We start from the raw sequence: 27817 nt of genomic DNA on the forward strand, positions 1-27817 counted from the left end.
AGGCGACGTTGATTCGATTCATCGGATCATATCTTTGTGGGAAGTCTCGTCTGTTGTCATGTTAGCAAGAATATCAAGACAAACACGAGCTGTGTTGACTGTGCAGGGCATCGAGCGTAGAGTCTATCCAAAGTCAGCCGACCGGAGAGAAGCTGATCTATTCTGAACGTTTGTAAAGATGCTTCGACACAATTGCTGATTGTCGAAAACGAAGGCGGTTGAGTCCTCAGGCACGCACCTCCGCAGAAAATTGGCAGAAAATTGGCAGAAAACTTCATCTCTATTCAAGTCCAAATTTGTCAATGGGATAACTTTTTCTCGCGGCAGCTGACTCTCTGTGTCTCACATCTCTCCGTCTGGCCACGCCTCCTGAGACATCTGAAACTGCCTCGCCTCTTCCCAGCCATCTGACCGTTTTAGATAGGCAGCAGTCCCAGCCATCCCAGCCACGACAATTGATAGTGCAGGCCAGCCCCTCGTCTTGTCTCTCCGTCTGAATCAAACAATGCCATTCACTCCCAGCCTCCCGCCCAACTTCGCCACTCGATATATGGTTGACTAGGCTGCCATTGACCGTGCTGGACAATATATAATGCCTCTGTGGGCACGCATAAAGACCGTTCTCGCCCTCAAGAAGGATGCCTGCTCGACCACATGACGAAGTTTCTGAGACATTTGCCACTTGATATAGGCCAGCCACCTTTTGCAGGTTCTTTCATAAAGAGGTGGTTGTGATATGCAACATAGGCAGAGAGGAAAAGATCATACGGCCTGGACTGACAAAATGATCTCGAGATTTTGTTGTTTTCAGCAGACATATTTTTTTCAGAGCTTGCGCCCCTATTTCGCCATTCATATGACCTACGTACCTCACCAAGTCCTTTCAAGCGCTTACTTAGGCAGATATTCTACATAGTATAGAAACCTCCTATTCTGTAAAGTCATCAACACTTTTGATTGATTGGATTCTATTACCTGCACTAACTAATTGCCTTTTTTTTTGCTCGCTTTTTCTCTAGCCAAGGCCTTTATCTCACTCCGAAGAAGGGGAAAGTAAAAAAAAGCAGACACCGATCTAGCATCTGAAGAAGGAAAATGTCCTGGTCATTGATTAAAACCCATAGAACTGAAGCGTGCGAACGTGCGAACGTGCGGACGACAACGAAAAGTGTAAGAAGCGGAAATTGAAAGAATTGAAAGAAAGAAATATTAAAAAGGAGTAATAAGCGTAACCATGCATAATCGTTCACCCCATCTTGACAGACCATTAAACGGCGCCAGACATTAGAAAGACGAAGAAGAAAAAATGACGAATGGAAAAAAAGGCAAAAAGACCAGAAAAAGAGGACAAGACTTGAAGTTCCTTTTTTTTTTTTTTTGTCGAGGGTTTTCTGTTTTTCGAAATTTTTTGATATAGGTTTTCATTCCGGTTTTCGAACTGTTGCTTCAAAGCATCTCCGATTGAATTGAATAATGGCCTTGCATAAGCACTCAAAGAGAATGCAAACGATGGACTGTAATGCGTATCATAATTGATTGGGATTTTTGTTTTTCGTGTCATCCACTTGTGGATTTGGTGTCTCCATGGTATCGTGTCAAGGAAAGAGCTTGAGTACTCGTCGAGAAAGACTGGGCGGATTGAGGTGTCAATAGTCTGTGCATGATTGGGATGGGGACTTTCAAGTGACGAGGTGCTAAGGATGTTAATTTACTGACATGTATGCTGAAAATAGCAACTTACCGAAATGAATCTCACGTGTATGTAGTATTCAGTGGTTGCCATGATGAAAAACGAGATACTCATTGTTTGATTTAGATGCAACGACCATACCACTGGCCGTAGTGTCCTCAAACCCTATGTCAATGAACCCTTCAAGGTCTCCTATATAGGCATCAGTTTTGCTAGCAGTGAAGTATATGTTTTGGTTGCTTTTACCTATGATGGTTTCGAGAGTTGGGAGAACGTCTTCTGGGAAGACCCTTTCATGACTGCATACCCGCGGATTCCATAAGTTGAGCTGAAAATGAAACTGCAGGTGTGTGAGTAGAAGTAAATTCTAAGCAGTTGTCATTTCTTACTGGTAAAGTTTCGCATCTGTATAGCATTGGTCTCAAATGTAGCATCTCTTCAGAATTCACCTGCGCAGCAGTCAGAATGAGCGCCTTTGCTCTGTTTTTGATGTTTTTGCTTACCCTATCTGTAATATCCGTTCGAAAGTGGTCTGGAATAACTGTCTGCTCAATTCGTTAGCAAAAATCCAATTGCTTCAAGCTTATATAACTTACTTGATGAATCCTACGCCGGACGTCTTGAAAGTTTTCGACCCAATCCCTCCACACTGCAATGCCACCCGGGGGCATGATATGAAAATTCCCTTTCACAGACTCAGTGTCTTTGAAATGACTTAGAACAGAAACATTATTGAGGAATTTGACTTTGGGGTTGATTCCACTTCCTGGTGCCTTGTCTTTCATGAATTGCTGCCATGGTTTGAGGTCATATTGATAGGTAGGATGCCTCAACCAAAACTCGATAAGGTACTCAGATTTTTCAAGCCTGTTCCAACAAGATTCACTGTGTACTACCCCAGTGGTATTCTTCCATTTTTCATTGTTCGAGGACAGTTTTGATAGAAGTACAGAGTGAAACGTCATCATGGAAGATTCATTAGGGAATAATTTCGGGTAGCGCTGTAAACGACGGACTTCCCTGGCGATTTCGACGAAGAGGATGGAAGTGCCATGAATAACTTGGCAAAGCTCATCAGACATAACAACAAAACTTTCAGGGGGTAGTAAGGCGCCGAAAGTGAACTCTTCATTGCCCCCAGATTGAGCTGAATCTTCGTCCTCGATGATGAAATGTTGATAGATATCATCATAACCACGATCCAACCTCGTGTTAAGTTCGATGAGAAAGCGACTATCACAAGGCGAAATAACCTCCCCACGATCTAGCAAAAGATTAGTTGTCACCAGTACCAAGTCTTTCTAGTCATACCATCAACGGTGCCCTTATCAAAGTTCCATTTTAAGGAGCTGCCCACGTATAAAGGCGCATCAGGATTGTCCGAGGGGACAAAGGCGTTCATTTTGAGGATTTTGATATGGTAGTTGGTGATGAGTAGAATTATGCATCACAGAAAATATGCAATCAGTCCCGCTGGTAATGTGAAACAAATGCTAACATAATGATTTTTGAAAATGGATGCAAAGTGACCAATCCGCATCTAGTCGATAAGTGAATGAATGTGTCAAGGGTTTCTTTGTTTGCATTACAACGAGTCCCAGCCTCCCCCATCCACCAATCCACTGATACCAGCCATTCTCTATCAAGCTCACGAGGCAGCATTAAAGATTTTCTGCCCCTCTCTCTTTGTCATCTCATCCTCCTTCTCTCTTCTTCGTACTCGACTCACCTTCACTTCAGGAATCTTAATACGACATCAACAACGTCAATATTCTCTATCAAAAGCCTCAGAGACTCTCATTTCCAACTTCTTTTCACTCGTATCCTCAATCTCGGCTTTTTCTCTACTAGTCTTCAATTCCACTGGTCTCTTCCAATTCAGAATTCCTTCCAATTCAGCATGGCGGTCAACTTGCTTGGTACGACGGATCTGAATCCCTTGCAGAGGGCATTCAACTTGTTCATCATGAATCTCCCTTCCGCGGACTTGAACGACCTTGTGAACTTTGTTAGGGAGTCCGATGACGCAGAGAGTATCTTCAGTCAGAATGAGTTCATGAGGCAAACGAATGAGGTTCTTCAAGCACTTTCTACTCGAGAGCACAGTCCGGTATCCCCTGCATCTTCCAGTGGGAGCACTCGCTCAAACCGTGGCAAGAAGATAACCGACCGGAAGTTACGTCCTCTCAATAGTTTCATTGCATATCGAAGTATGACATGCCAGTTATTTCTCTTAAACAACCAATGAACTCTATGCTAACAAAAAGTCTAGGCTTTTACTCTACAATGTTCACAGAGATGACCCAGAAAGCCAAATCCGGCATCATTAGATACCTTTGGCAGGCTGACCCGTACAAAGGCAAATGGGCTATCTTAGCGAAGGCTTACTCTATCTTGCGTGACGATCACAGTAGCGATGTTTCTCTTGATACGTTCCTGGAATTGACCGTTCCTTTAATTGGTCTCATCCAGCCTGGGGAGTATCTGGGCGCTATGGGTTGCGAGATCGTAATGACCGACGAACAGCACTTCCGCATCCAGAATATTTCTCCATCGAGACCTGAGCTGTCCGACTCTGCGACTAACTACTCTGTTAACGACATCGTCAACTACTGCTATGAGCGTGGCTATGTTGAGAATGTTAAATCCACTCAGGAATCTGGAAACGCCTCTCAGGTCCTTTTCGTCGCCCAGCCTAATACCAATATCCAAACCGACCAAGGCGTTATCGATTTAGATAACGTCAACCGTGTGATCGAAATCAGCGACAATCTTCCACCTGAAGAGGTGGAGGAAAATCTCAGAATCAGCGCTTTACTCGACATCCACGAACCAACCAAAACTCAAGATGACTTGGTTACAGACATCGACAAGGCGGTCCTTGATCTACAGGAGTACAATAATGGAGACCCGGACTTCTATGCCCCTTTCAATCCCGCAGTCCAGACTTTCCCAATCTATGATCCTATGGCACATGATCCATTTAATGCATACGATATCAACGAAATGCGTTTCTAAGCCTGGGTCTCACGGACTAGGGCGTCTTCGTCTACGCTGTATTCACATGAGTTATCCCACGATGAAAATTTACCAGACTCGGACATTGACGGACATGCATTCTCGTGCATCTGTCGACGCAGGAAGCGAGCCGGAAACATTGGGTATTTGGTCGCATGTTCTCCTTCTCTGGGTGATGAATTCTACGATCGTCTTTTCTCTTCTTTTTTTTTTCCCTTTTCCGTTTTCCGTCATTCGACTTTTCTAATTATTGGGATGGTCTTTCTTTTCTTTTTCCGCTCTTTGTCCGCAGGGCCCCCCTTCAACTGGAGTAGCACAGCACAGTCGGCTATCAGTTCATGGGATCAGGGCAGACAAGTTCTTGCATGATAGGCGCAGAGGGTTTCGGTTTACGCTGGTGTCGATGGCACACTTGCATGCTTTGGTGCGTTTCTAGTTCAGGATGGATGCCCCCCAAGAAAATCATGTTATTCCGTTGTTGCTATTTCAGGTTCTCATTCTCGACCCAAAAAAATCTTTGACAGTCATTATCATGGCCTCAAGCTAATAATTTCCTTCGTATCGCTAGTTTAGTTAGTTCCCAGTTAGTACAGCAGAGAATCAACGAGTTACGCTTCATAATCAGTTCAGATGCAGCTTTAGTTTCTCCTCTTTCGACCTCAGCGACATCCACCACCTGTCGGCTCTGTTTCCATGCAGGCAGCCAGCCCTCCGAAGGCCTTGTTATCACCGTCGGTTCTAGATGCCAGAGCCGGAGATCCTTGCCCAGAGTAGGAAGCACATCGTCGCACTCCTTTTTGAGGCCGTTCTTTGTCGGGCTTTGTCGTCGACGTCACTTGCTTCGGCTCCGGAATGCGAGAAACAGAACAGAGTAAGTGATGCACAACACGAAGGGCCACGCGAGAGAGTTCGCAGGCATAAAGGGGTACATTAGCCAACTTATGCAGACACAACCGAACAAGGGAAACAAGACGAGGTCGTGATAAAGTTGGACTCGCAGCCCAAATCGAAAGCGACGGCTGCGTTCTCGCCATCCCCCGGAAAAAGCAACGACAGCCGCAGCCTATCTGCACACGTGGAAAACACTTCCAGACTCGATTCTGAATCTTGCATATGCGGTTCTCATACCATGCCATGCAGTGCAATGCAATGCAATGCAACCCAGCCAGACGGATCGGCCCGGGAATAAAGCTCCTGCATCCGGAGCGATGCACTTCGACCGATGAAGAAATTCTATCTACGCACGCAACAGGTCTACCAAGGTCGGTGAGAACAGCTATTGATAGTCAGACACGAAAAGAAAAAGAACGAACAGAGTAGCACTACTATACTACCAAACAATACGCAATGAAAATAAAACGACTTGTGACTAAGTCGGGAAATAACGAATAGACAGAGGAATAAATGACAGGTGTGAAAAAAAAAAAAAAAAAAGAAAAAGAAAAAAGAGGCAATTTCTGTACAGATGTTTTCTTCTCCTCCAAACATTGGCTACTCTTCTTGATAAGAAATCTTGCGCATTTCTCCCAATCTCGTGCGAGCCTGGGAGAGTGCGTTTTCGAGTTGGAGAATCTCAACCTGTAAATAGACAAATCAGTAACTACGAAGCAAGTATGGAGAAAAGAGAGAGAGCAAAGAAAAAAAAAACTAACCTGCTGCTCCATCTCGCGCACTTTGAATTCATGGCCACTCAATTTCGAGTAATCAACAGCCTCGCCCTCATCCTTGTTCTTCTCTGCAATGATAGCCTGCACCTGTCGGACCAGGCTCCTGCAGGCAGCTCCCACGGCTTTGCTGGCCGTCTCGAGGCGCTCTTGCGTCTTGCTCATGAATGTCGCCTTGACACGCGATGCAGCCACCAGCTGTGCCGTGCTGGCAGCCACGTCGTTACTGGCCACGATGAGTTGTTCGGGAGAGTTGCGGCCGGAAATAACACCGTCGGCCGTTTCAATAAGACGGTTTGTCGATGTAGCCACTGCTTTGGCCGCCGAGATTAACCCTTCTGTCCAGCGGTTGTTCTTCTTGTAGAACGCTGTCCGTGACGAGCTGCCGCGGCCTTCCCGTACAATCTCTTGCTGGGACTCAGTCGCCGCTTTGATGAGCTCCGCAATCGCACTGGTAATGGCCAGTGCTGCCTCCAGGATTGTGTCGTTGACACGGAGCTCGTACGTAGTGTAACCATCACGGGGCTTCTTGCGCAATCTGGCCAAGCGCTCGACCGCTGCGTCAATTGCATTCGCTGCCTTCTCAAGTTCCTGGTCCACAAGGTCACCCAGATCCCCGGATGTGCTAATTTTGCTACCCTTGGGAGCGAATGTGTCGACGAATTTGGACAGCGTCTGGAGATCGCGTTGTACTTCCAAGTTGTTATTGATCACCACGTCAGTCTTTTGTAGTGCCTCGAGACCCTCTAAGCGGAATGACTGCAAGCCGCGGAGGAACCGGATTGTCGCCTGTGCGGGTTTGCGAGCAGCATTGATGAGCTGGTCGGAATTCTTATCGTCCGTAGCGAAACGCGTCAGACCCTTGGTGTTGCTCAGCACGTCGGCAATGGAGCCAGAGAAAACCGACACTGTGCGGATAATCTCAGCGTGGGAGCTATTCGGGCCATCCGCAATAAAATTGTTGAAAGCAGTAGAGAACTCTGTAGCCGAGGCAGAAGCTTTCTCCACCTGAGAAAGCACGTAAGCCGGCGATGCATTTTGATTACCGGCCTGCATCGAAGACTCCAACTCGTACAAGGCGTCATCCACGCGCTGGACACCGCTTTGTAAGACAGAGTCAATAATATCATTGATCTTGGCCACCGTTCCATGCAGGACTTCGTCGATCTGAGAATCCAAGGCGTGGTCTGCATCTCCTTGGTTCTACAACAAAATGAGCATCATACATAAGACATAAAGAAATCGTCATGCTTTTGAAATAGAATGCAATCTTACCAATCTCAACTCTTCTAGCTCCATGAGAGCCTGCTCCATACCAGACTTGTACACTTCAATTTCCTCATCTTTCTCGCGCAACGCAAGTTCGTGGTCTTCGTTGAGCTCGCCACCTTTGGAAGCGTACTCTTCTAAAGCACGCGTTTTGTTCTACTTAGATTAGTACCGGCACATTGACCAAAAGAAAGTCGATAAAAAGAACATACGCGCAACGATTCCTCCATATCAGCCATTTCACGGTTATACTTGGACAGCAGCGACGAAATTTCAGATCCCTTCTGTCGCTCCGCATTCTCTGCACGCTCGATAGCAAGCCTTAGCTCACGTTTCAGCTTCTCGGTATCTTCCCTGTTGGTACCGGTCAGGCGGTCTCGGTCGTGCAAGGCACGGTCACGCTCTCTGATCATGTCCGCAAGCTCGAGGTTCTTCGTCTTCATCTCCCGTTCGAGCTTCTCGCGCTTGTCGATGGCTTCCTGGGCCGACGCCGCCTTCAATTTCAATGCTTTGGTGGTTTGCAACAGGTCTAAATGTTCTTGTCGAAGCTGCGAATACAGCTTGGCCAAAGACTCATACTTGGAGCGCCATGTGTTTATCTGCTCCTGGAGCGCCTTGATCTGGTCATCCTTTGAGGTAATCTGAAGGTTGAAATTGCCGTTTATGTTGTTTAGCTGCTCCTCCAGATCCTTCATTCGCTTATCGTACTGTTGCAGCAAGAGTTGATCGCGCTCGTACTGTGCACGAGCATTGAGGTTCTCCTGCTCCAACTCGGCCATGCGGCCTTGCGTTTGTTGCGCGTACTGGTCGCGAAGTAGCGCCTCTTGAGCAAGTCGCTGTTGCTCCGCTTGTAGTCTCTGTTGTTCCTCGAAATCGCGCTGTGCCTGTTGCTGGGCTTGGAGTTGTTGGCGCTGTTGCTCCTCCCACTGCTGCTGTAGCCGTCGCTGTTCTGCTTCAAACTCTTCCTGCTGACGCCTAGCTTCGTTATTCCAGAACTCGTTCATAGGCTCTGGTTCCGCCGCTGCGGGTTTGGGAGGTGGTGTGGGCTCTCGTTCAACCTCGTTCCTTGGCCGTGCCGGAAGTGCCGGTCGTTCCTCTTCTTCAGACAGGAGACTTGGAGGATCCTGTGGGAGCTTAGGAACGGTGATCAAACTAGTCAAATACCGCAAGTTCGAGCACTCATAGTAAAATCGGACGAGACGGTAGTGTTGCGCATCATAGCGCGTGCGAAGGGGCTCGAGGGCCTCGTCATCACCGGTTGCTTCAAGATTTGACTATTAGCTGTGAAAAGCCTCCATTATTCAGTCGAACAGGCACTTACTTGTGTGCATCGCGCGCAGCATGCTAGTGATGAATTTGTAGATTCCGTAACTTTCCTGCACCAAAGGCACCAAGGCGGATATTCTGCACTCATTGTTCGTGCCATGCTGGAAGTGAGAAAATATAAGTTTCTGGAAGGAGTCGATCTGGTCCTGCAGATTCATAAGATCTGTAATGGCTTCGTAGCTGTTTATCCGTTAGCGGTCAGCACTCTTAACGAAAAAAGTCTTCGGTCAGACATACCCCTCATTCGGATCATTGATCGTCTTCAAACTGATATATTCCTCATACTCAAAAAGACCTGTCCAACTCCTTTCAGCAAGAACTCAAGGTGGCGATGACAAGCAAGTGGCAACAACTAACCATTGAATTCGGGATGATTGCGGTGGAAATGGAGCTTTGATTCCAAAAACATAACATAATCATGGATCAACGGACCGTAGCCTTTACGTGGATGCCAATTATCAGTTACAATAAATCGCAAGTTCAACCGGACAGAGCAACAAACCTCGTAGACCTTCCCCGCCCACACCTCTCATCAAACTATCAATCCAGTTGGCATGGTTCTGAGCTTCGCGGATGGCGACCGGATGGCCTTCCTGGAGGACTTTGTGGATCGTGATAAGAGCTTTGAACGTCTGCACTTCATCTGCGAGGATGGGTTGTCTATTTGGACAAGAACGTGAGTCCGGTTTTTCATCCAATCTACAGCCAGCACTGGGAGGCCCGAAAAGAGAAAAGGAAAAGGTTATATCGTACACTTTCATGCCAGCCCAAAACGCAACGGAGGACTTGTGGTCCCAGGTGTAAACGATGCAACTCCGCACATGTTTTCCTGGAGATGCAATCGTCAGCGATCAGAGACACATCAGGTGTTCGACCGGGTACGTACTTTTCGGCGCAGTTTCCTCTGCATCACAGTAACCATCAGCACAATCCGCCTAATCAATATACAACAAGACAGACAAACATACCAACACTGGTAGCTTTGCGGATGTTTACCGCAAGATCGGCTTCGGTCCTAGCAGCAACAACAACACGAGTAAGCAACTGTCTCTATCTTTCTCTCTTTTCGGTGTTTCGAATATGTCGTGGTTTTGAGGATATATTGTACCTGCTCATGATTGATTATTGCTCTTCGGACCGGCCACACAGCAGCAAAAAAAGGAGGATGAGCAGAGGCGCTGAGGGGCGGGGCTCAGGAGCAAGCAAGCAAGCTTCGACTGACGAGTCTGGAGTACCAACGACACCCGCCGCCGCCGTGGCAGCCTTCCAAGTCGGGCGGATGGGAGTATAGGATGAGATACGTGCAGTGCGATGCCAAAAGAAACCAAAGGATGAAGTGCAGGCTGAAGAGTCAATTGCTCGGAGAGAATACTATGGTCAGGACAGACAGGCAGACGGATTAAACAAGCCCAAATGACGTTCCTGGGTTGCCGTGCGGCCGGCCCGAGCCAATCACGCTACAGCTGCGGGTCTTGGCATATAAGAACTATCAGAACAGTATGAAGAGCATAGATCTGTTGGTGTCTATCGAATGCTGGTATTTACATCAATCAAACCTCAAACGTAAAAAGAATCAACCCACACCCAAACGCCGCCTAAATCTTCCCAAACGCCCGTCGCAGATAACCCGATCTGCTATGCGCCTGATAGACCAAGACCCAAAACACAATATCATGCATACATACATCGGAGGGGGAAAAAATGCAACGAGAATAAGACGAATAAGACGGCTACAATAGCAAGTCTTCCTGAGACTGCGTCCGACTGCCCGGCTTATCTATGCGTCCACCAGTTCCATCATTCACCGCAGTCGTAGACTTACGATGTTGATGTAGCGACGCTGAATGATGAATATCTTCCGTAGACGAGCCTGAGATGCGCTCAAAGCCGGAATCTGAATGATCATCACCTTCGTCCTCACGATCAAAATGAGTCTCGCTTGGCTTTTCGTCATCCCGAGACCGTGTGCTCGTTATCTCCGAGGTTGACGAGGTCGGCAGCACTACATCAGCTTCAACCCTCGACGGCAGCGGCGGCGGAATCGCCATTGCAGGACTATTGGGTTCGGAATCCGGCGGTGCTTCGACGACCAGAAGATCGTCCGTGAAAGTCAAGTTGTTGGTTTCGTAAATAGGAACGTTCTTTCTTTTCGGCAAGGGTGGCGGCGGGACCGGCCTTCTTTCTTCCCTTTTCTCATCGGACAGTTGGCCAGGAAGTGGGGGGACGGGTTTTCTCTTAGGCATACTGATGGAACCTGTCATGAAACCGCTTCGCTGTGGTGGCGGTAGCGGTGTTCCTGGAGGTGGAAGTGGACGCCCGCGTCCAATGGGATGTTCTGGCGTTCCCGGTTTGGGTCCCATGTCGCCAGGTTGCCTGCGTTGGTCGGCCTTATTCAAAACATTCCAACCCCATTTCTTTGCTGCTGCAGTTGCCGTGCCAATCGCCGTGGTGGTAGACCGCTTGTCAGAAGATCCTGACTGTGTGAATGATCTATTGATGCTCTCGAATTTCCCTTTGCGGACCGCCTCTTCGCTAGATGTTATGGATGAGGTGAGAGAAACGGTGCTAGACATAGCCTCCGAGTTGGAAGAACCCGGTCGTTGAAAGTTCCCACTGTCGCGGCTAGCTGACGTGTCAGTAGCAGACGACATGACTACCTGGTCTCGGAACGATGTAGATCCCAGAAAGTTCTCCTTTGGCGGTGATCCATAAGGCGTGCTGGAAATGGAATTAGATTGAGACCGAGTTTTGATTTCAATCATTGAACTCGTGGCGTCTCGTTTCATACTATTTCGCTTGTCGCTCTTCGGAGATTCGGTCTCAGTCTTATCTGCTCTACCGTGATCTGCTGTGATGACGGGCTCTGCGACATTAGAAAAAGTGCGTGCGCGAATAGCTTCTAGAGGCGAAGAGTTATTCCGCTTGTCCACCGATGAGGAGGCAGCAGCAGCTTCATTTATTGGAGAATCGGAGAGCGTAGACTTTACGCTTTTAGTGGACCTGAGTGACGAGGTATTTCCTTTGACAAAATCAGGGGTACTCCAGCTGCGTTCGTCCTTTGTCTTCAATGCCTCGGCCGGAATAGCAACGGTTTCTTCTGACTCGTTCTCAGCTTCCGGTTCGTCAGGAATTTCTACCCCAACCGGAATCTTGGGAATTTCCCGTTGCCAGATACCGCCACGGAACGCAAAGGACGATGTGTCTAAGAATGGAACATCGTCCCAGTAAGGAAACACAAGGGTCTCCTCGACCACTTCGCGGATCCTACTCTCGATCGCTCGGAGGATGATTCCGTACGTGATTTGTCTGGCGCTGACAACGGGTTCGATAGACATAGTCATGTCAGGCTTGCTTGCGAAGCAGAACCAAATTCTGTTGCTGGGAGGTGGTTTGAAGCGAATCAGTACGTGGCCAGTCAACTTCTTCAAAACAACGGCCAGAATAAGATTGACTTCTCTAGCCTTAATTCGAGGACCGAGGTCGATTCGAGCAGTTGCTGAGATCTCAATACGGATGTTGCCGCTGTAGTTCACATCAGCTTCCACAGTGCAGTCTCCGTCAACAGTCAGGTCTTTAAGCCGTGGGTTCGTAATAGAGGGCGCCCCCTGGCCCATGTCGATCTTCTGCAATGCAATGTGGGAGATGAAATTCGGCTTCGGAACCCGCGAGATCTTTTTGGTTATCTTTGTGCGAACAAACTCGTACATCTCGGGTGTCTTGTACATCGCAAGGAACCACCTTCCGATCAGCGCATTGATCCAACGAGTCTGCAGGTGTTCTTCGGATGCGTGGAGATCCTGGACAAGTTTGACGATATCTTTGACATTATAAAGCTGCGGTGATGGCGGGGAGTTGGGCGAGTTGGGTATTTTCTCCTGATTCTTCAGTAGAGCATGGTAGAAGTCCTCTTTGACTGATTGGTTCTGACAAAACAGATAGAAAGGCGGAGTCAGTCCTCGTAGATCGGCGATTGAATCCTCCCTTCGACTCAGGCATATGGCATTCCGTTTGGCATAGAGCTCCCCTTCTGGAATATCCTCCCCGCCGCCGTAGATACTAACATCATGGTGTGCCAATGAGATCACATGGCGGACCTCGATCTGTTGTTCGTCGTCGTAGAGCATCAAATGGCCGTGTCTATTTTAACCAATGAGTGTCAAAGCTTCACGTTGCATTGCTCTTCAATAAAATCAATAGAAGCAGGGGGGGAAAAAAAACACACTCACCTAAGAACGATATAGAACACATTCCGCGCCTTTTTGAAATTCTTTCCGGTGTTATTCGCCGGCTCAATACTCGCTGAAGGCTGTCTCCGCTCAAAGATGCTCCGATACATGCTCTGATAGACACTGGGACTCTCAGTACCAACGACCTCGCCGGCCGGCGTGGTTCTTTCGGGCGGCTTCCCATTCACACCGCCGGGAACATAGTCACGACAAACAGCAAAGAACCCGGCTGCCACATCAGATTCGTGGGTGCGCTGGAATTTCTCGGCGAGAACATCAGTGCCGCTTTTCAGACTGTATTGGTCGTCGTTGGGTTGAAGTAGACTTGATTTCCTGCTGTTGTTGTTGTTGTTGACATCATACGGCGATCCGCCAAGGACCCCATTTTTGGTGCTGCTGTTGTTGTTATCGCGGACGGTAGCGGATATACTAGCAGCAGAAGAGGAAGACTCGTCTTGCTGCACGGGCGGTTTGAGCGTGAGATATGCATGGAGAACCAACAGGGCGATGGCAAGAGGTATGAATGTAACGCCGCCGAGAACGTAGACGATCACATAACCGGTGAATGAACCCATTGGTGGTTTCGAGTTCACAGGAGCAGCTGCAGCAGGCGGGAACGGTGCAATGTCGAATCCATGGAGGAACAAGACAGGAAGTGCAGAATAACAGATGGAGTTTTGAAGAAGCGGAGAGGAGAGGGGAGGAGAGCAGTACTGACTGTAACATCAGTGCGTGGTGTGTCTCAATAGACTATTTGCAGGCATGACGCCGACGCGGGACACCCGGGCTACTAGGCCGTATACGGCATTACGTCGTAACTTACCGGCCGGATGCTGGGGGTGATCGCATGGAGCCCCGCCATTCGCCCGTCTGGGAGCGTCAATACCGCGTATTGTATGCACAATACGCAACAACCCCCGTCTGATTCGCCGAAACTATATACGGAGTGCTGGTATAGTATATACAAACGTCGGATAGTCATACGGAGTCAACAGAGGATCGCCAGTGCCGATTCAATAGTCTTAAGAGTAATAGACGCATAAAAAAGGAAGAAGAAAAAATACATAAATAGTAAAACAAAAGCAAACTCCAGTCCAGTCCGCTGGCCACCCTTATGCACAATGAAATATATATATATATATATATGTTGACGATATATAGTCGAACCCTACTATGGAACCCGCTTGCTAACTACCTAGGTAACAACCCATCTATCAAGACTGAACCACTCTCGGCTCCTCAACAGGCGACCGCTCAATCCTTTTCGCCGTCGGAGGCACATCGTCAAGATCCGCAAGTTCCGCGCTCTCGGTATCAATCACGAGCCTGAGGCCGCCGAAATTCGTCTTCACAGGCGACGTATTGATGATGGTGTGCTGCTGCTGCTCCTGATTTCGACTCTTGACCGGCGACGACATGGGCGATCCCAATTTTCGAGTGCCGGCGTCATGGGGCGGCGTTACGATTGTCCGCGCCGCTGCGGTATTGAGTTTCAAAGCCTTTGGCTGTTGCGATTGTAACTGCTGATCCTGTGTTGGCCTGTCGCCCGCTTTCCAACTCTCCAAGTCACTGACAATGCCCTGGAAATACTGGGCTGCTTGCTTCGTGATGGAGTAGTCGAGAGGGGTATGGTTAGCTTTGTTGAGCGCCAGAGGTGGTGCGCCAGCCGCGAGGAGAGCGCGGACCGCTTTCAAATTGCCCCAGGCAGACGCATGATGCAGAGCTGTGTTACCCAAGTGGTCGGTCGCGGTGAGTGAAGCGCCGTGGGCGAGCAGGCTGGTGATAGCAGTGATATCCTCGGAGGCCATTACCGAGGCTGCCGAAACCGCGCGAGGTCGGCCAGAAAACGGCACATGGCAGGTACTGTTTACTGGAACATAACTGGGATTCGAGCTCTGCGCGGCAAGCATAAGAGCGGTTTTGCCTTCTTTATCCTTCCAGTCTATGATGTGTGGCAATGCTCGACAGAGCAGATCGACGCAGTCGGGATGGGAGTGGGCAGCGGCGAGATGGAGAGCTGTCGAGGAATCGACGTTGAGACTGACGCCCGGGGCCGAATCATAGCCGGTACGGTCAATGTTGGGCGTGCAGGAATCATGGCCAAGCGATAACAAAAGTTTCTATATTTCCAATTCAATGGCATAGTCAGGCAAATGACCTCAAGTAATAAAATAAACGGTGGTGGTGGTGGTGCAACAGACATACCAATATATACAAATGCCCCTTAACCGCCGCTAAATGCAAGGAAGTATTACTCCGGTCTTCGAAGTCCGGGTTCTCGAGACAAGACGGATTATTTTTTATGAGACGCTTGACCAGCAAGACATCGTTGTCCAGAATGGCGCGTCGAAGACGTGCCGAAACATCGAGCTCGATCCTTTGTTTATTGATTCATCGTTTCTGTTAGCTTGGTCCGCCTATGAAAAAGAGGTGTCAATACGGGGGAAGGGGAAAAGAGGAGCGGCAAACATTTCATTTCAGCTTCATGTTTTCTAACCAACTCTGATCTATGGGATGCAATCCATACGACAAGAAAGTGTTCTCAGCATAATATGCAACTCGTTAGTCAAATCACATGTTTTGAGGCTGCGTCAGCATCTCCAATTCTCCATCAACGCTAAGGCGGACTAGCCAGCTTAGCCCGTTGCACTAAAAATAGTACTCTCTCTCTCTCTCTCTCGTACGGACTGCATCAACATTATCAGATGAGTTCTTCTAAGCTCAGGTACTGTGTCAATCTTATCAATAGAAGTATCATAGAAGAAGCAAAGAGAGAGTAAAAAAAAAATCAAGCGTATGACCCCCGGCTAATGAAATACTATCGAATATGCAATTTGATTCAAAGTGTAAAAAAAAAAGGGCGACATCATCGCATTCGTGAGAGAGAAGGTGATTCTTTCCCTCGCGAAGAGCACATCTTAGCAAAGCTAGCTACATCATTTCGTTCCAGAGTAACAAACAAGAAAACAGATGGGAAAATGCTAAAGCGCTGTCAAACCCAAAGCAAATGAATGATTCCGTTCGTTGTAGGCAATGAGGGAAAAGTAAAAAGTGTGTAACATGTTCATGCGAATGCGTCTCCTTTCATAAATTCATTAGAGGACCAGATTAGCGTATTTTGGTGGAACTCCTTTCCGTGTTTCCGTTTCTTCCACCTTCCTTTTTCCCTCCGTTGGATCGTTCTCTCTCTATTTTATGATTCCGAAACGCTGACTATTTCCGTCCCTCATTCGGTTCCCAATGGATAGGCTCAAAATCAGAGTTGAGGAAATGAGCTTGATTGTACGGGGAGCTACAGGAAAAATGTTAGCCTTCTTTAGAACAAGGTGCATCGGGCAGGATGAGGCGTACTTTTTGAATGGTGTAGTAACCGGAAGTGAATGGCTAAGATTGGGCTTCATCACCAACGGATTTAGCCGGATTTGCGGGCCGTCGGACGATTTCGTTGTCGGCGGACTGAGCGGTAGAGTCGAAGGGGCGGGGGATGAGACAGTAGACGGCACTGGAGGGCTAATCGAAGGAGAATAGTAATCGTGCTGCGAGGGAGACGGCATGAAAGTAGGGGGCTGTGGAGGTGTCGGCATCAGGGGACTGGAGACGGAACCAAATGTAGATGGGTCCATCATGAGGCCGGGAATGGACATCAAATGGGGATTGGCGTCGAATGACAGCGCACCATCGTCCCATGGACTGAAATTTGTTGTCATCCCATATTGATAATTGACTATGGGCGTCATATGAACAGTGGGTTCCGCCGAGTACAAAAGATCATAATGGCCACTATTACAAAGACTCGTTAATTTAACATTCGAGGGAAAAGAAGAACAAAAGCTTACGGGCGGTACAGAAGTCTGATGCTCGCGATACTCTCTTGGTTGGGGGATAAAAGATGTGGAGTGACTGCATCGCCCTGACTTCGGTCGAGATAAAGAATTTCAACTGCCAATCCGGATTCTTCAATGACACCATCTACCAACGCTTGGAGACCAACCTCGTCGATCTCCGTCTTGGCCGGCTCAATTCGCGTGGTGCAATATTGGTCAACAGGGGTGGATAGGAAAGCCTGATAACGAACATGATTGAGTTTCATCCAAGCGCCGGTAAGGAGCTGCATGTCGATTAGAGAATTTCCAAAACAATGAGAAAAAGTTTGTCACCACTCACTCTGAAATGTGTAATTATAGACATAGATTGGCTGAAATCGTTGAAGATGTCCTCCAAGAAAGTCTCGTTGGGGACGTTCTTCTGTATCGCGTCGATTACTTGGCCGAAGGTCTCTTCGGTGGCATCAACGAAGGTCTCGTATAGGTATTCTTGATGGCCTACTTGATCGAGAAACCTGTTCATGGACTTGATCCGAGCCAGCTCTTGCTGGACTTTTAACGTGTCGCGGAGCGTGAACAAGTTCTCGAAATATCCGAAAGCAACCGCTAGAAAAAACCAGAGTGAGAAAATGAAAACACAATGTCAACGCAATTGGAATAGTCTTATATATCTTCGTACCTCGCCATCCACAATTTCCATCTCCTTTCATGGTCCGCGTAAAGGGATGTGTCAAGGCAAGAGCCTAGAAAGGTGCAAGCACAGTCAGTCAATTACTTCCCCCCACCCCCCCGCGTTCAAAATCGTGGTTAGGAGTATAGCGAACACGTACATTAGTCTTTGTAACATAGGTAGGGTCCGCGTTCATATACTCGGCCGATATGACTTGACTCGACCGTTTTGGCGATACCAATGGGCCCTGTAGTCGAAAATGAAATCAGCACACACGCTTATCAAACAATGCAGCGAGAGAGAATCGCACCGGTACTTCGGCTTCGTAATCATTTGAGAGCTTCTGGAACCGTTCCAGTTCTTCCCGAGATAAGGGCTCCATAGCGTAAGGCTGGGGCTTCGCGTACGCCGAAAGGCCGCTGAAAGGAAAAGGGAAATAATTATAAGCAATGCCGTAGGTCGAGGGATTGATGTTTTCTTCGAGGTTTGATGCCAAATATGCTCCACGAGAAAAGTGCGGGTAGTACAAAGTGTCGGGTGTTAGAGAGGCACCAGAAAGTTGCATCGCATTAATGATATCACCCTTTCGCTGCTCCAATGCTCTGAACCTGGGAACGACTAGAGAAGGCATGGTGAGTTTTATCCTGTCGGCAACGGGAAAAAAGAAGAATCAAGCGGGGTGGGGAATGCACACATCAAATAAGCATCATTAATTTATGTTTCTGTTGGGTGTATCACTCTGCTCTGGATATGATCGAGACTAAGGTGGGACGAAGCTGCGTGCGGAGATGGTAACAAGTGTAAGTAGTTAACTAGTTAGTGCAGAACTGCTGATCAATCAACAAGTTTAGAGACCGTCATGCATGTGGCCGGCCGATCTATTGTTATCGTATCGGACGGAGGAGTAAGCGTTCTGGAGAGCAGCAGCTGTTGTCCTCCAATAATGCTTAATCAAAACCGCGACCGGAGTTGGGATTGATTGGTTTGTCCTTGCGCACTAAGAGCTTCGTGCAGAAATGGCAATTAAATAAGTTACCAGCTGCAAATGCGAAAACGAAAACCTGTTCTCTGTTTGATTCGGTTTCAATTGACTTGACACGATGGAAGAATGCTCCTGTTATATATATTGCTCCAATTTCATGCCCGGTGGTTAATTGATCGATCGACCTGAGACTCGGACAATCCCGAATTTCCGTCGCGACTGTATTGTCGAAGGATGCGGGCTTCACATTCATTCATTCATTCGCCGTTGGGATGCGGAATTGAGGACGCTTTTGAATCTGTCATATCCAGTTATCAGACTTACGCAATGGCCGATTACTCGTTCTGGTCTTGTCTCCAACGTTTCTCAACAACGGGCGGCGCGCAAGACCTAACATTGTATGCAGGTCTCCGCGCGATTTGAAAGGGCTTTGCCAACGGTCAGGCAGGATGGAGGAGGAGGAGGAGAAGAAGAAGAAGAAGAACAGAAAGACGGAACTGGTTTGAATGGGCAGCACAAAGAGGGATGGTTCCCAATCAATAGGAAGAGCAGGCAGAGGAATCTCGAACGAGCCGGCTTGGGGTCAATGCGGGGGTGACACAGCGCGTAGGAATAGGAAGCAGAGAATTAGAGATGGGCCAGAGGACAAGCGATGCTGCGAAGAAGGAGAAGAAAAAAGCCAGCACTCACACCAACCCACGACCAGGCCCGGCAGTGAATGTATATATATTTGCTTTTTTTTTTTTATTCGGCAGCTCGACGGCGGCGAAGAACAGCTCGCTAGCGAGTTATCGGCGATATTATTGCTTGGTTGGAGTCAAAGAGATGCGCGCGACTCCAGCTCGGACGAGAAGATTCAATAAGAGAGGTAGCGATGTTGCCTCGAGCGAGGAGAGGAAGGAGCGGGGTGAAGTACTCGCGCTGGACGTCACGCCGTAAGTATCGCGTACTGTACGCACGTTACCTGACAATACTGCTGTACTTTAGGTACAGATCACATGTCTCTGTAGTATATAATTATTAGTCAGTCCGCGATCTTACTATTTTCGAGTGGTCAGCTAATACACAACACTGAAACTGCATGCCATGATCTCGACCAGCCTGGCGAGCATCCATTCTTTTTCTTCTGCTTCACAAATAAAGCAATCCTGCGAATCGGAATGGTTGATTGATCTCTCGCTCGGATTCGCCCATGGCGCATGCATCTCTATCCCGCTAACTATGTAATCTGACTACATTCCAGATTCACCTGGGAACAGACAGTTGAATTAAATTGAACCACAGCATCCTCGATAAATCCATGAGTTCCGGACCAGGGCCCTTGTATCCGGAACGGGGAGCGATATGTTCCTATTCGACACTTTCAAACCAGACCGCATGTCTTTTTATTTTTTATTTTTTTTCGTGTCGCCTTCTGTCTGTTCCCCTCCACGCCTCACCAAGTGCCGAGCAGATGCATGCATTCATGCATACGCTTGTCCCTTATCTCGCCCTTCTTATTGTTCCATTCCTAATTGCACGTAGTTCCTATCGGACTGTTGGAAGGTGTGAAGGATGGGTACATTCACCCGTCAGCAATTGGCATATATAGGCAACCCGGCCAATCAGCAGGTCAAATGCCTTTTATTACTGCATTGGGTAATTATTTGGCTTGCTATCTATTATCTACAATCCCGGTCAGCCATAGTCCATAAAGCAAGTAAAGAAACCGGAGTCGGATGGTGAATCGATCATAGCCACTAGTACAGTGACTTTGTTGTATGTAACTACATACTACATGCTGTCGTGTAGTTACATATGCACTAGAAAACTACACTAACCACGTCACTGAGCCCTAGCTAAATAACTTAGCGACAACAGTGGGGGCCCGCCAGGGTCTTGTTACTTGTTGCATCGTCGTAAATCTATGTGAGATTTGCCCTAGTAGCTTCCAAACATAGTAGACTTACGATGTATATGTACCTAACATTAGGTACCTAGGTATAGAACTCACGTACCGAAGTACCTACTCAGGCATGTTGGGTACATCCAGCGGATTTCGGCGCCGTCGGTCCTACGTCCACTACCGGAGGTAAAAACATTTCAGGAAGAAAGAACTTATTTCTATTCCGTATCAATCATTGCCTATCATCCACTCTCATTATCCGTGTGTGTGTGTGATGCATTTACCGCATGCATGCATGCATGGAGTCACCGTAGAAGTGATTCCCTTCAATAGCCTCCCGCTTTGCCCACAAATCCCGTCTTGCCCCTCCAGCCCCGTCCTTTGCCCGTAATGTGTGATGTTGTACGGGTATCGTCTCCGAATGCCGTCGCTTGGAATGGCGAGTGCATAGGACCCATTTGCGATAGCGCAGCTTCGTCGAGTCTAAACCCCTCGCCATCGTTGAGCGCGGTCCGCCACAGTCCCTTGAGTGACGAAGACCATTCGCGGACTGCCTGCAGACGCTCCAAGTCGCTGGCGCTCTCAACGAGGACTGTGCCGTTTTCTTGGTCGATCTTCGCATTGAGTTTTTTATCCATAATCAAGAATCCCAAGATCTCCTGTACCTCGGAAATCGAGATCTTGATCTGCCTGGAGATAAAACTCAGCGTGAACCGTGTGTACGGGGCAATGAGCTTGATAACGGCTTTCGTGCGCATGTTACGGCTGACTTCGTCGATGTTTTCGGCTATGAATGGGTCGGCTAAAACATCCTGGTTTTTTCGTAAAATGTCCTCGTATGTATGAATGTCATCCCTCTGATATGCATCCACGAGATCCGTCATGGCCGATATGCGAGGGTCGTTCTTGTACGGCTTTGTCTCTTGAGAGTCGAAGGGGTTGATGTTGGACTTCATAAGCATGGTAGCTAGCACGAGATATTTCAAGACCTGGATGCGCTGCATGGATCCCGCCTCATCGTAGTTGCGGAATGACTCGAAGAAGTCGCTCTGCGCCTGTTCCCAGTTCTCCTCGCTCATGTGCATCTTGCCTCCGCATTCACGAATGATCCCCATAATCTTCGGGTGTGGGACGGCAGATCGCACTCGCAATGCTCGCTCGTAGAGTGCTTTGAGTCGTTTGTTGTTTTTGGTCTCCGCGTACATCTGGATTTCCAGAGCGTACACTTCAAGTGAATATGTTCCCTTACTGGGGTCATCTGAGCCATCCTCCCGTTGGCATGCACGATGTAATTCTCGCAGTTTCTTCGTAAGTTGTGTAAATTCTCTCCGATCCAGCCATAGCCTCGCCAGCTTTATATTCGTTTTGAGCCATAGCCGTTCGTTATTGGTGTTTTGAAAAGTGTTGAGCGTCAGTCGGTAAAATTCCTCCATACAAGAATATGCCTTTTCGTCATCCGAGCCTTTCTCTATAAAGTCTAGCATGTTGTTTATTGACTTGTCCGAGTAATTTCGCGTGACAGCTGACTTCACGTAGGTCAAGAGCTCGCGGTAGTGTTCGATAGCCTAAGTAAAAGTGGTTGTCAGAACAAATTTTATCTTATGTTTCTTACTTTAATCGGTTGGTATAGCTCACATCATCGTATCGACCCAGTTTGAACTCAAGCTTGATTGCTTGCTTGAGTCCCTTAAAGCCCCTTTCGACATAATATAAGCACATGGGCCTTCGAAATTCTGCCTGTCTTATCAAGCCTTACCAGTCGCCTTTGTCCTGTTCCAACGCTGGCACACCCAAGAACTCATCGATGGCTTCTTCTGGATTATCCGCCTTGATCTGCTTGGCATTATAGTATTTATTCTCTATTCCGATATCACCAGAGTCATCGTCGTCGGAGCCTTCGTACTCGAAGTCATATCTGTCTGGTCAGCGGTAGCGATCAAAGGGAAGTGGTAGAGCTAGGCTTACTCCTCGTCCCCAGAATCTTGCATAAAATCATCGTCGTCCGACATGATGAGTTGAGTGCTGAAACAGTAGACCAGAGCTATGAGAAGAGCAGTCCCTGTAAATGCGGTTTGCAGAAGCGACTGATAGCAGGGCGGGTTGCTGGGTTCAACACCGCGAGACTCTTCAATGACGGTGACGCATGCATATCATTGGCTCCGCACAGAGTGGCAGTAAATACGCACGGGCCATGGCTCGGCGCGGCGCTTTGTTGATCCGGCGGTTCTTACAGCTACGCCTTCAGAATTGACATCGAGAGTAAAAAGCATCGCAATCTAGTTAAAGTAGTAATGTAGATTGGTCATACATACTATGCTGCGCTTAAATATACAAAGATGCACTAATAATGCATACTCATCGTAAATGTACACCCAAATGCCCAGTTTATGCATCTGGTTACATAAGCAACGTTAACCGAAAGAGGACTAGCGGCGCCGGCCTGACATCCTCAACTTCCAAGCCACTCTTTGCGCCACTCTCAAGTCTTCGCAACACCTGGTTTTCCATCGCAGGAACACTCGGTGCCGATAAGAAGGGCAACTTTAAATACTCGGTTTATCTACACATTTCACACGATAGCGTTTTTGCTACATCACCATGGGTGGCGATCTCAACTTGAAGAAGAGCTGGAACCCAGTCCTGCAGAAGAACCAGGAAAAAACATGGCTGGCAGAAAAGAAGGCGCTCGAGGAGCGCAAACGCATCGATCAGATGATGCGGGAGCGACAAGAAGAGCGACAGATGCTGGAAATTCAGCAACTCCAGGAGGCAGCAGGCGGGAAAAAACGAGCCAACCGCGTCGATTGGATGTATGCGGGACCTTCGAATGGACAACTTGGAACGACAGAGGAGATGGAGGGATATCTACTTGGAAAACGACGCATTGATGGCTTGATTAAGGGATCGGACAACCAGAAGTTGGAGAAATCAGCGAACGAGGAGTCGTTCATGGCCCTGCAAAACGCCAATACGGCTCGAGACACAGCTGCCAAGATACGAGAGGACCCGATGTTGGCGATCAAAAAGCAGGAACAGGCTGCATATGAAGCCGTGATGAACGATCCCGTTCGGCGGAGACAGTTGATGCAGGCCGCAGGAAAGGAGAATGGGTCGTCAGAGAAGGAGCGCCGGCACCATCGCCATCGGCACCGACACCGAGACGACGAGGATAAACGGTCTCGGCACCGCTCGAGAAGACATGATTATGACGACGACAATGATCGAAAGCATAGGCGCCGACGTGACGATAGCATTTCCAGATCTCGGTCGCCCGTCAGACATTCTCGCAGCCAACGGTCGCCTTCTTCATCCAGACACACATCACGTCGCGATCACCGTGAAAGGTCGTATTCTCCACAACCCCATCGCCGCGATCGCTCCCCTCGGCGTGACCGAGACGACAGACGACAGACCTGGCATCACAATTCACGGCCTGCGCCGCCGTCGTACCGAGACACGCAGGCTCCTTCCAAAAGCAACAACGACGCAGAGCGCGCAGCCAAGCTGGCGGCGATGCAGCAGAATGCGAATGACCTGGACAGCATGCGGGCGGAGCGCTTAGCAGCTGCAGATGCCCGCGAGCAGGCGGAGCGCGAGGCCGACGAGCTCGCTCGGGCTCGGACGAGCAAAGAAGGCGGCAAAGGCGCTTTTCTGTCGAATATCAACAAACGGGCAGGCGAGCTGGATCTCTCTGAACGGCTTCAGCGGGGACGGCGCAATGTCGAGAAGGAGCAGGAGGCTTATTAATTGTACATTTTCCGGGCGTTGCTTCCTAATCATCATGCTATACAAATAATGAACTAGTATTTTGCATATAGTAATATCAGCGGCGTTCATAACATTAACAATAGGTCACTATTGTAGCTAGCTAGCTATCTCGCAGCGAGGCTCTAGCGCGGCAGGTTCCGCTGCGTGGGTCTCGCATGTCATTCAATGGTCAGGCATGACATCGACCACCTTAGCTCGCCCTATGAAATCTGGCTTCGTCAGAGATTGCTCCTCGCGTCGTCTTTGCGCGGAACAGAGAAAGCCATCAGCTGGGGGAGTGTGCCGTCGACTGGTTCTCGACCATTCTTTATTTCTTACGTTTATATATATATCGCGCCTTTACGTGTCTCTCGGCATTCTCCTCGAGCTGGTGGAGGAGGCGGCGTCTGGCCTAAACAATCCCCCTGGTTTCCGTGCATACCACCAGATTCTGTCGCCCATCCGCCGGGGTTCTTTTTTCTTTTCTATATTTGCTAGACGGACTTGCTCGATTATAAACGAGAAGGGCGACTTTGTTCTTCATCACATCGGTCGATCGATTCGATACCCAGCGCCGCGCATCCAGCCAGCCAGCCAAGATGAGTCTCTGCGGCCGCCAAAAAGTCGTCCAGCGGAAGATGGTTCTGCTGTAAGTGTATGCCGTTTATTACGACGAAGGGAAGCGACGACTGATAAGTTCTTCTCATTGATGGTATGCTGGTAGTGGAGATGGAGCTTGTGGAAAGACCTCGGCTTTGAACGTGTTTACTCGAGGGTTCGTCTGTCTTCCTGATATCTAAGAATCCGAGAATCGTGGGTGACTGATTTCGTTTTAAAAGATTCTTCCCGACTGTCTAGTATGTCACTAGCTCTTATCGCTGTCTTTGGTTCTGTTAATTAACATCGCTCCCCTCGGGCTTGAAGCGAACCTACGGTTTTTGGTGAGTATAAATTCCGCTTGAGGCTAGATACTGGGAGAAGTATTCAGCTGATATGATGGATCGTTTTTTTAGAGAATTATGTTCACGGTGATTATTATCCCCCTCGACTCGCCGCCGACAAAGGCTTGACTAACCATCCGCCGAACCGAAGACATCTTCGTCGATAATACGCACATGGAACTGTCACTATGGGACACAGCCGGACAAGAAGAATTCGACCGCCTGCGCGCGCTTTCCTATGAGGATACACATGTGATCATGCTTTGTTTCAGCGTATGCTCTACATCCATCTTTGTCTCTCTTGTGTCGTCTCTGAATGGAAACGGAATAGGTCGACAACCGCGATTCCTTCGAAAATGTAGCCACCAAATGGATGGCAGAAATACACGAAAACTGCCCCGGCGTGAAAATGGTCCTCACAGCACTGAAATGCGACTTGCGAAAGGACGACGAGCAAAATGAGAACCCGGAGGCAGTTAGCTTTGATGAAGGGCTTGCAAAAGCGAAAGAAGTTGGTGCAGTAAAATATCTAGGTGTGTCTTTTACCTGGGAAAAAAAAAGTTTGGATCTAACGATTAGAAGAATGCTCGGCCGTCCAGAATCGCGGAATCCGCGAAACCTTCTATGAAGCTGCCAAAGTCGCGCTGGAAGTGAAGCCAGCCGGTGGCAGCTCGAGTGGAGGATGCGTCATTTTATAGACAAACCGGCCTCCCATTTCAATTTTTTCTATACACCTCGCAACCATTCTCTTGGCCCCCTACCTTTCTCTTCCATTCGTGCACATTCTTCCCACCTTTAGCTTTTACTTAAACCCGTCTCCTTCGCTTCTCAATTGACCATGGTGTTTTCCTTTTCTCTTTTTTCTTTTCTTTCTTTCTTTCTCTTTTTTCTTTTCTTTCTTTCTTTCCTTTTTTTTTTTTTTTCCAACTTTGTTGGCATTGATAACGGCGTTGTCCCTGTCGCGAAAAATAAACCGATGCGATGCGATGCGATGCGATGCGATGCAGTGCAGTGCAGTGCAGTGCAATGCAATGCGATATGATATGATATTTCCCCATCCAGCAGCAGGCCTACAATGCCATCCATGAGGTTGACTAGTCCATTGACATTGAATTGGGCTCATGGAACGAAATAGCCGATCTGGCTAGCACGCACAAGCAACATTTCTTTGATTTATTTTCTTCCCATCGATCTCTTTTGGACCCATCTTATTGAGAGATAATCTAATTATACCTTAACTTTTTTTTTAATTATACTATTTTTTTTTGATTTCCTGTCGTCCGTCGATTCCGAGTTTCCCATGTATTTCATGGATTAATGAGATGATTATTTCATATTTCTACGGTCTTTTATTAAACAGTCGGATTTCAATGCCTTTTAGTATTACTTTCTATCTATATACAATAGATCTACAAAGATGGTTATATCAAGAGATACTCTCTTTGCTGTCAAGAAGAAGAAGAAGAAGAAGAAGAAGAACCAACAACATCCTCCACCCCAACCTCATACACCCCTTCCAACGCCTCCCTCCGCCTCTCCGGCCCCGGTGGAAAATCAGCTTGTAGCCTGTCCACAAAGGCCTGCACAAACCCATCTGCAGCTTCCCGCAAGCTCAGCTTTACGCCCTGCCTTTCTAGACTCGTGGCTTCTTTCCCTTCTAGACCGCAGGCCACGATCTGCTTAAAGAACCACATGGGCTCTTCGGTGATGTTGAGGCCGATGCCGTAGGAACTAATGTTTCGGCGGAGATGAACGCCGACGGCTGTTATCTTTTGCGCGTTTGCGTTTGCATTTCTGTCATTGACCCATACCCCCGCATCAGAGGTCACGAAGCCGCGGACTCCATACTTGGATAGAAGATCGATAACGGAGTTTTCGAGCAGACGAATGTGGCATCGCGGCGAGAGCCCCAGACGTCGCAGGTCGAGGATGGTGTATGCTACGAGCTGGCCCGGCCCGTGGTATGTAGTCTGTCCACCACGAAGGGTCGGGTGGTATTCTGCGATTGGGGGGTTGCGTTGAGGATCATTGCTGCTGAGGAGGGGGCGGATGGGTTCGAGGGGCGGTGGCAGCGAGAGTTCGAGGGATGGTTGTTGGTCTGAGGGCGAGGAGGTGTTGGATGGCGGGAGGTCGCGGCGGCCGGTGGTGTAGACAGGGTTGGGCGTGAAGGTTATTATTGTTGGGTCGGGGGGTGTCGATGAAGTGTAGGAAGAGGATATGGCTTTTTTGTGGGCGAGATTGCGCAGTGTGAGGACTTGCTGGATCTGCGACACCGTGTTGAAGGGGGTGATGCCGGGGAAGTGCAAGTGAGCGAGGCGCATGGTGACTGGAATGAATGTTCGAGGGCTTTGGCCCGGACCTCAATGGAGGTTCTAAGTAGTGATTATCAAATATTTGAGTCGGAACATTGTTTTCTTGTGAACTTGAAGGTGTATCGACACGTCAATAAAGCGGACAAGCTCAGCGCAAGTGACGCCATCGGAGTTGCAGCTTGAACACGTGATCCTTGATCAGAGATGTCTGTCTACCTGGCAACGCAAGACAGAACCGAATAAGAATAGGATAACTTTTTTTT

General features: G+C 48.4%; 7 protein-coding genes across 7 annotated transcripts, besides 2 other annotated features; 3 read left to right on the plus strand and 4 right to left on the minus strand.

Annotated features, from left to right (window-relative positions):
• Nucleotides 1–1769: 1769 nt before the first annotated feature.
• On the minus strand, nt 1770–3092 carry UA08_01943 (hypothetical protein; the record flags this gene model as incomplete). Its single annotated transcript, XM_020261663.1, has 6 exons — nt 1770–1882; nt 1937–2030; nt 2080–2139; nt 2194–2235; nt 2287–2954; nt 3002–3092. 6 exons carry the CDS (start codon nt 3090–3092, stop codon nt 1770–1772), a joined length of 1068 nt encoding a protein of 355 aa, XP_020123644.1.
• A 498-nt stretch (nt 3093–3590) lies between these two features.
• Nucleotides 3591–4708, plus strand: UA08_01944 (hypothetical protein; the record flags this gene model as incomplete). The annotated part of the gene is made up of 2 exons (XM_020261664.1): nt 3591–3900; nt 3963–4708. The coding sequence occupies 2 exons, from the start codon at nt 3591–3593 to the stop codon at nt 4706–4708; spliced, it is 1056 nt and encodes a 351-aa protein (XP_020123651.1).
• A 1124-nt stretch (nt 4709–5832) lies between these two features.
• Nucleotides 5833–5868: a repeat region (Identified by RepeatMasker using a combination of RepBase library and repeat library created with RepeatScout).
• A 331-nt stretch (nt 5869–6199) lies between these two features.
• On the minus strand, nt 6200–18318 carry UA08_01945 (hypothetical protein; the record flags this gene model as incomplete). Its single annotated transcript, XM_020261665.1, has 23 exons — nt 6200–6286; nt 6361–7575; nt 7648–7797; nt 7854–8902; nt 8963–9147; nt 9205–9262; nt 9325–9405; nt 9470–9627; nt 9721–9796; nt 9854–9871; nt 9936–9982; nt 10190–10310; nt 10790–13104; nt 13194–13910; nt 14017–14063; nt 14420–15313; nt 15399–15570; nt 16545–16973; nt 17030–17301; nt 17358–17623; nt 17697–17760; nt 17848–17934; nt 17998–18318. 23 exons carry the CDS (start codon nt 18316–18318, stop codon nt 6200–6202), a joined length of 8829 nt encoding a protein of 2942 aa, XP_020123650.1.
• Nucleotides 18319–20880: 2562 nt separating this feature from the next.
• Nucleotides 20881–22563, minus strand: UA08_01946 (COP9 signalosome complex subunit 2; the record flags this gene model as incomplete). The annotated part of the gene is made up of 4 exons (XM_020261666.1): nt 20881–22119; nt 22190–22250; nt 22311–22469; nt 22520–22563. 4 exons carry the CDS (start codon nt 22561–22563, stop codon nt 20881–20883), a joined length of 1503 nt encoding a protein of 500 aa, XP_020123649.1.
• A 589-nt stretch (nt 22564–23152) lies between these two features.
• On the plus strand, nt 23153–24301 carry UA08_01947 (hypothetical protein; the record flags this gene model as incomplete). The annotated part of the gene is made up of 1 exon (XM_020261667.1): nt 23153–24301. One exon carries the CDS (start codon nt 23153–23155, stop codon nt 24299–24301), a length of 1149 nt encoding a protein of 382 aa, XP_020123648.1.
• A 599-nt stretch (nt 24302–24900) lies between these two features.
• Nucleotides 24901–25940, plus strand: UA08_01948 (hypothetical protein; the record flags this gene model as incomplete). The annotated part of the gene is made up of 5 exons (XM_020261668.1): nt 24901–24950; nt 24980–25013; nt 25171–25242; nt 25574–25775; nt 25825–25940. The coding sequence occupies 5 exons, from the start codon at nt 24901–24903 to the stop codon at nt 25938–25940; spliced, it is 474 nt and encodes a 157-aa protein (XP_020123643.1).
• Nucleotides 25941–26216: 276 nt separating this feature from the next.
• Nucleotides 26217–26290: a repeat region (Identified by RepeatMasker using a combination of RepBase library and repeat library created with RepeatScout).
• Nucleotides 26291–26690: 400 nt separating this feature from the next.
• Nucleotides 26691–27563, minus strand: UA08_01949 (hypothetical protein; the record flags this gene model as incomplete). Its single annotated transcript, XM_020261670.1, has 1 exon — nt 26691–27563. The coding sequence occupies one exon, from the start codon at nt 27561–27563 to the stop codon at nt 26691–26693; it is 873 nt and encodes a 290-aa protein (XP_020123642.1).
• Nucleotides 27564–27817: the final 254 nt, after the last annotated feature.

Source organism: Talaromyces atroroseus (genome assembly GCF_001907595.1).
Source record: "Talaromyces atroroseus strain IBT 11181 chromosome Unknown scaffold_1, whole genome shotgun sequence".
NCBI classification, from domain to species: Eukaryota; Fungi; Ascomycota; class Eurotiomycetes; order Eurotiales; family Trichocomaceae; genus Talaromyces; species Talaromyces atroroseus.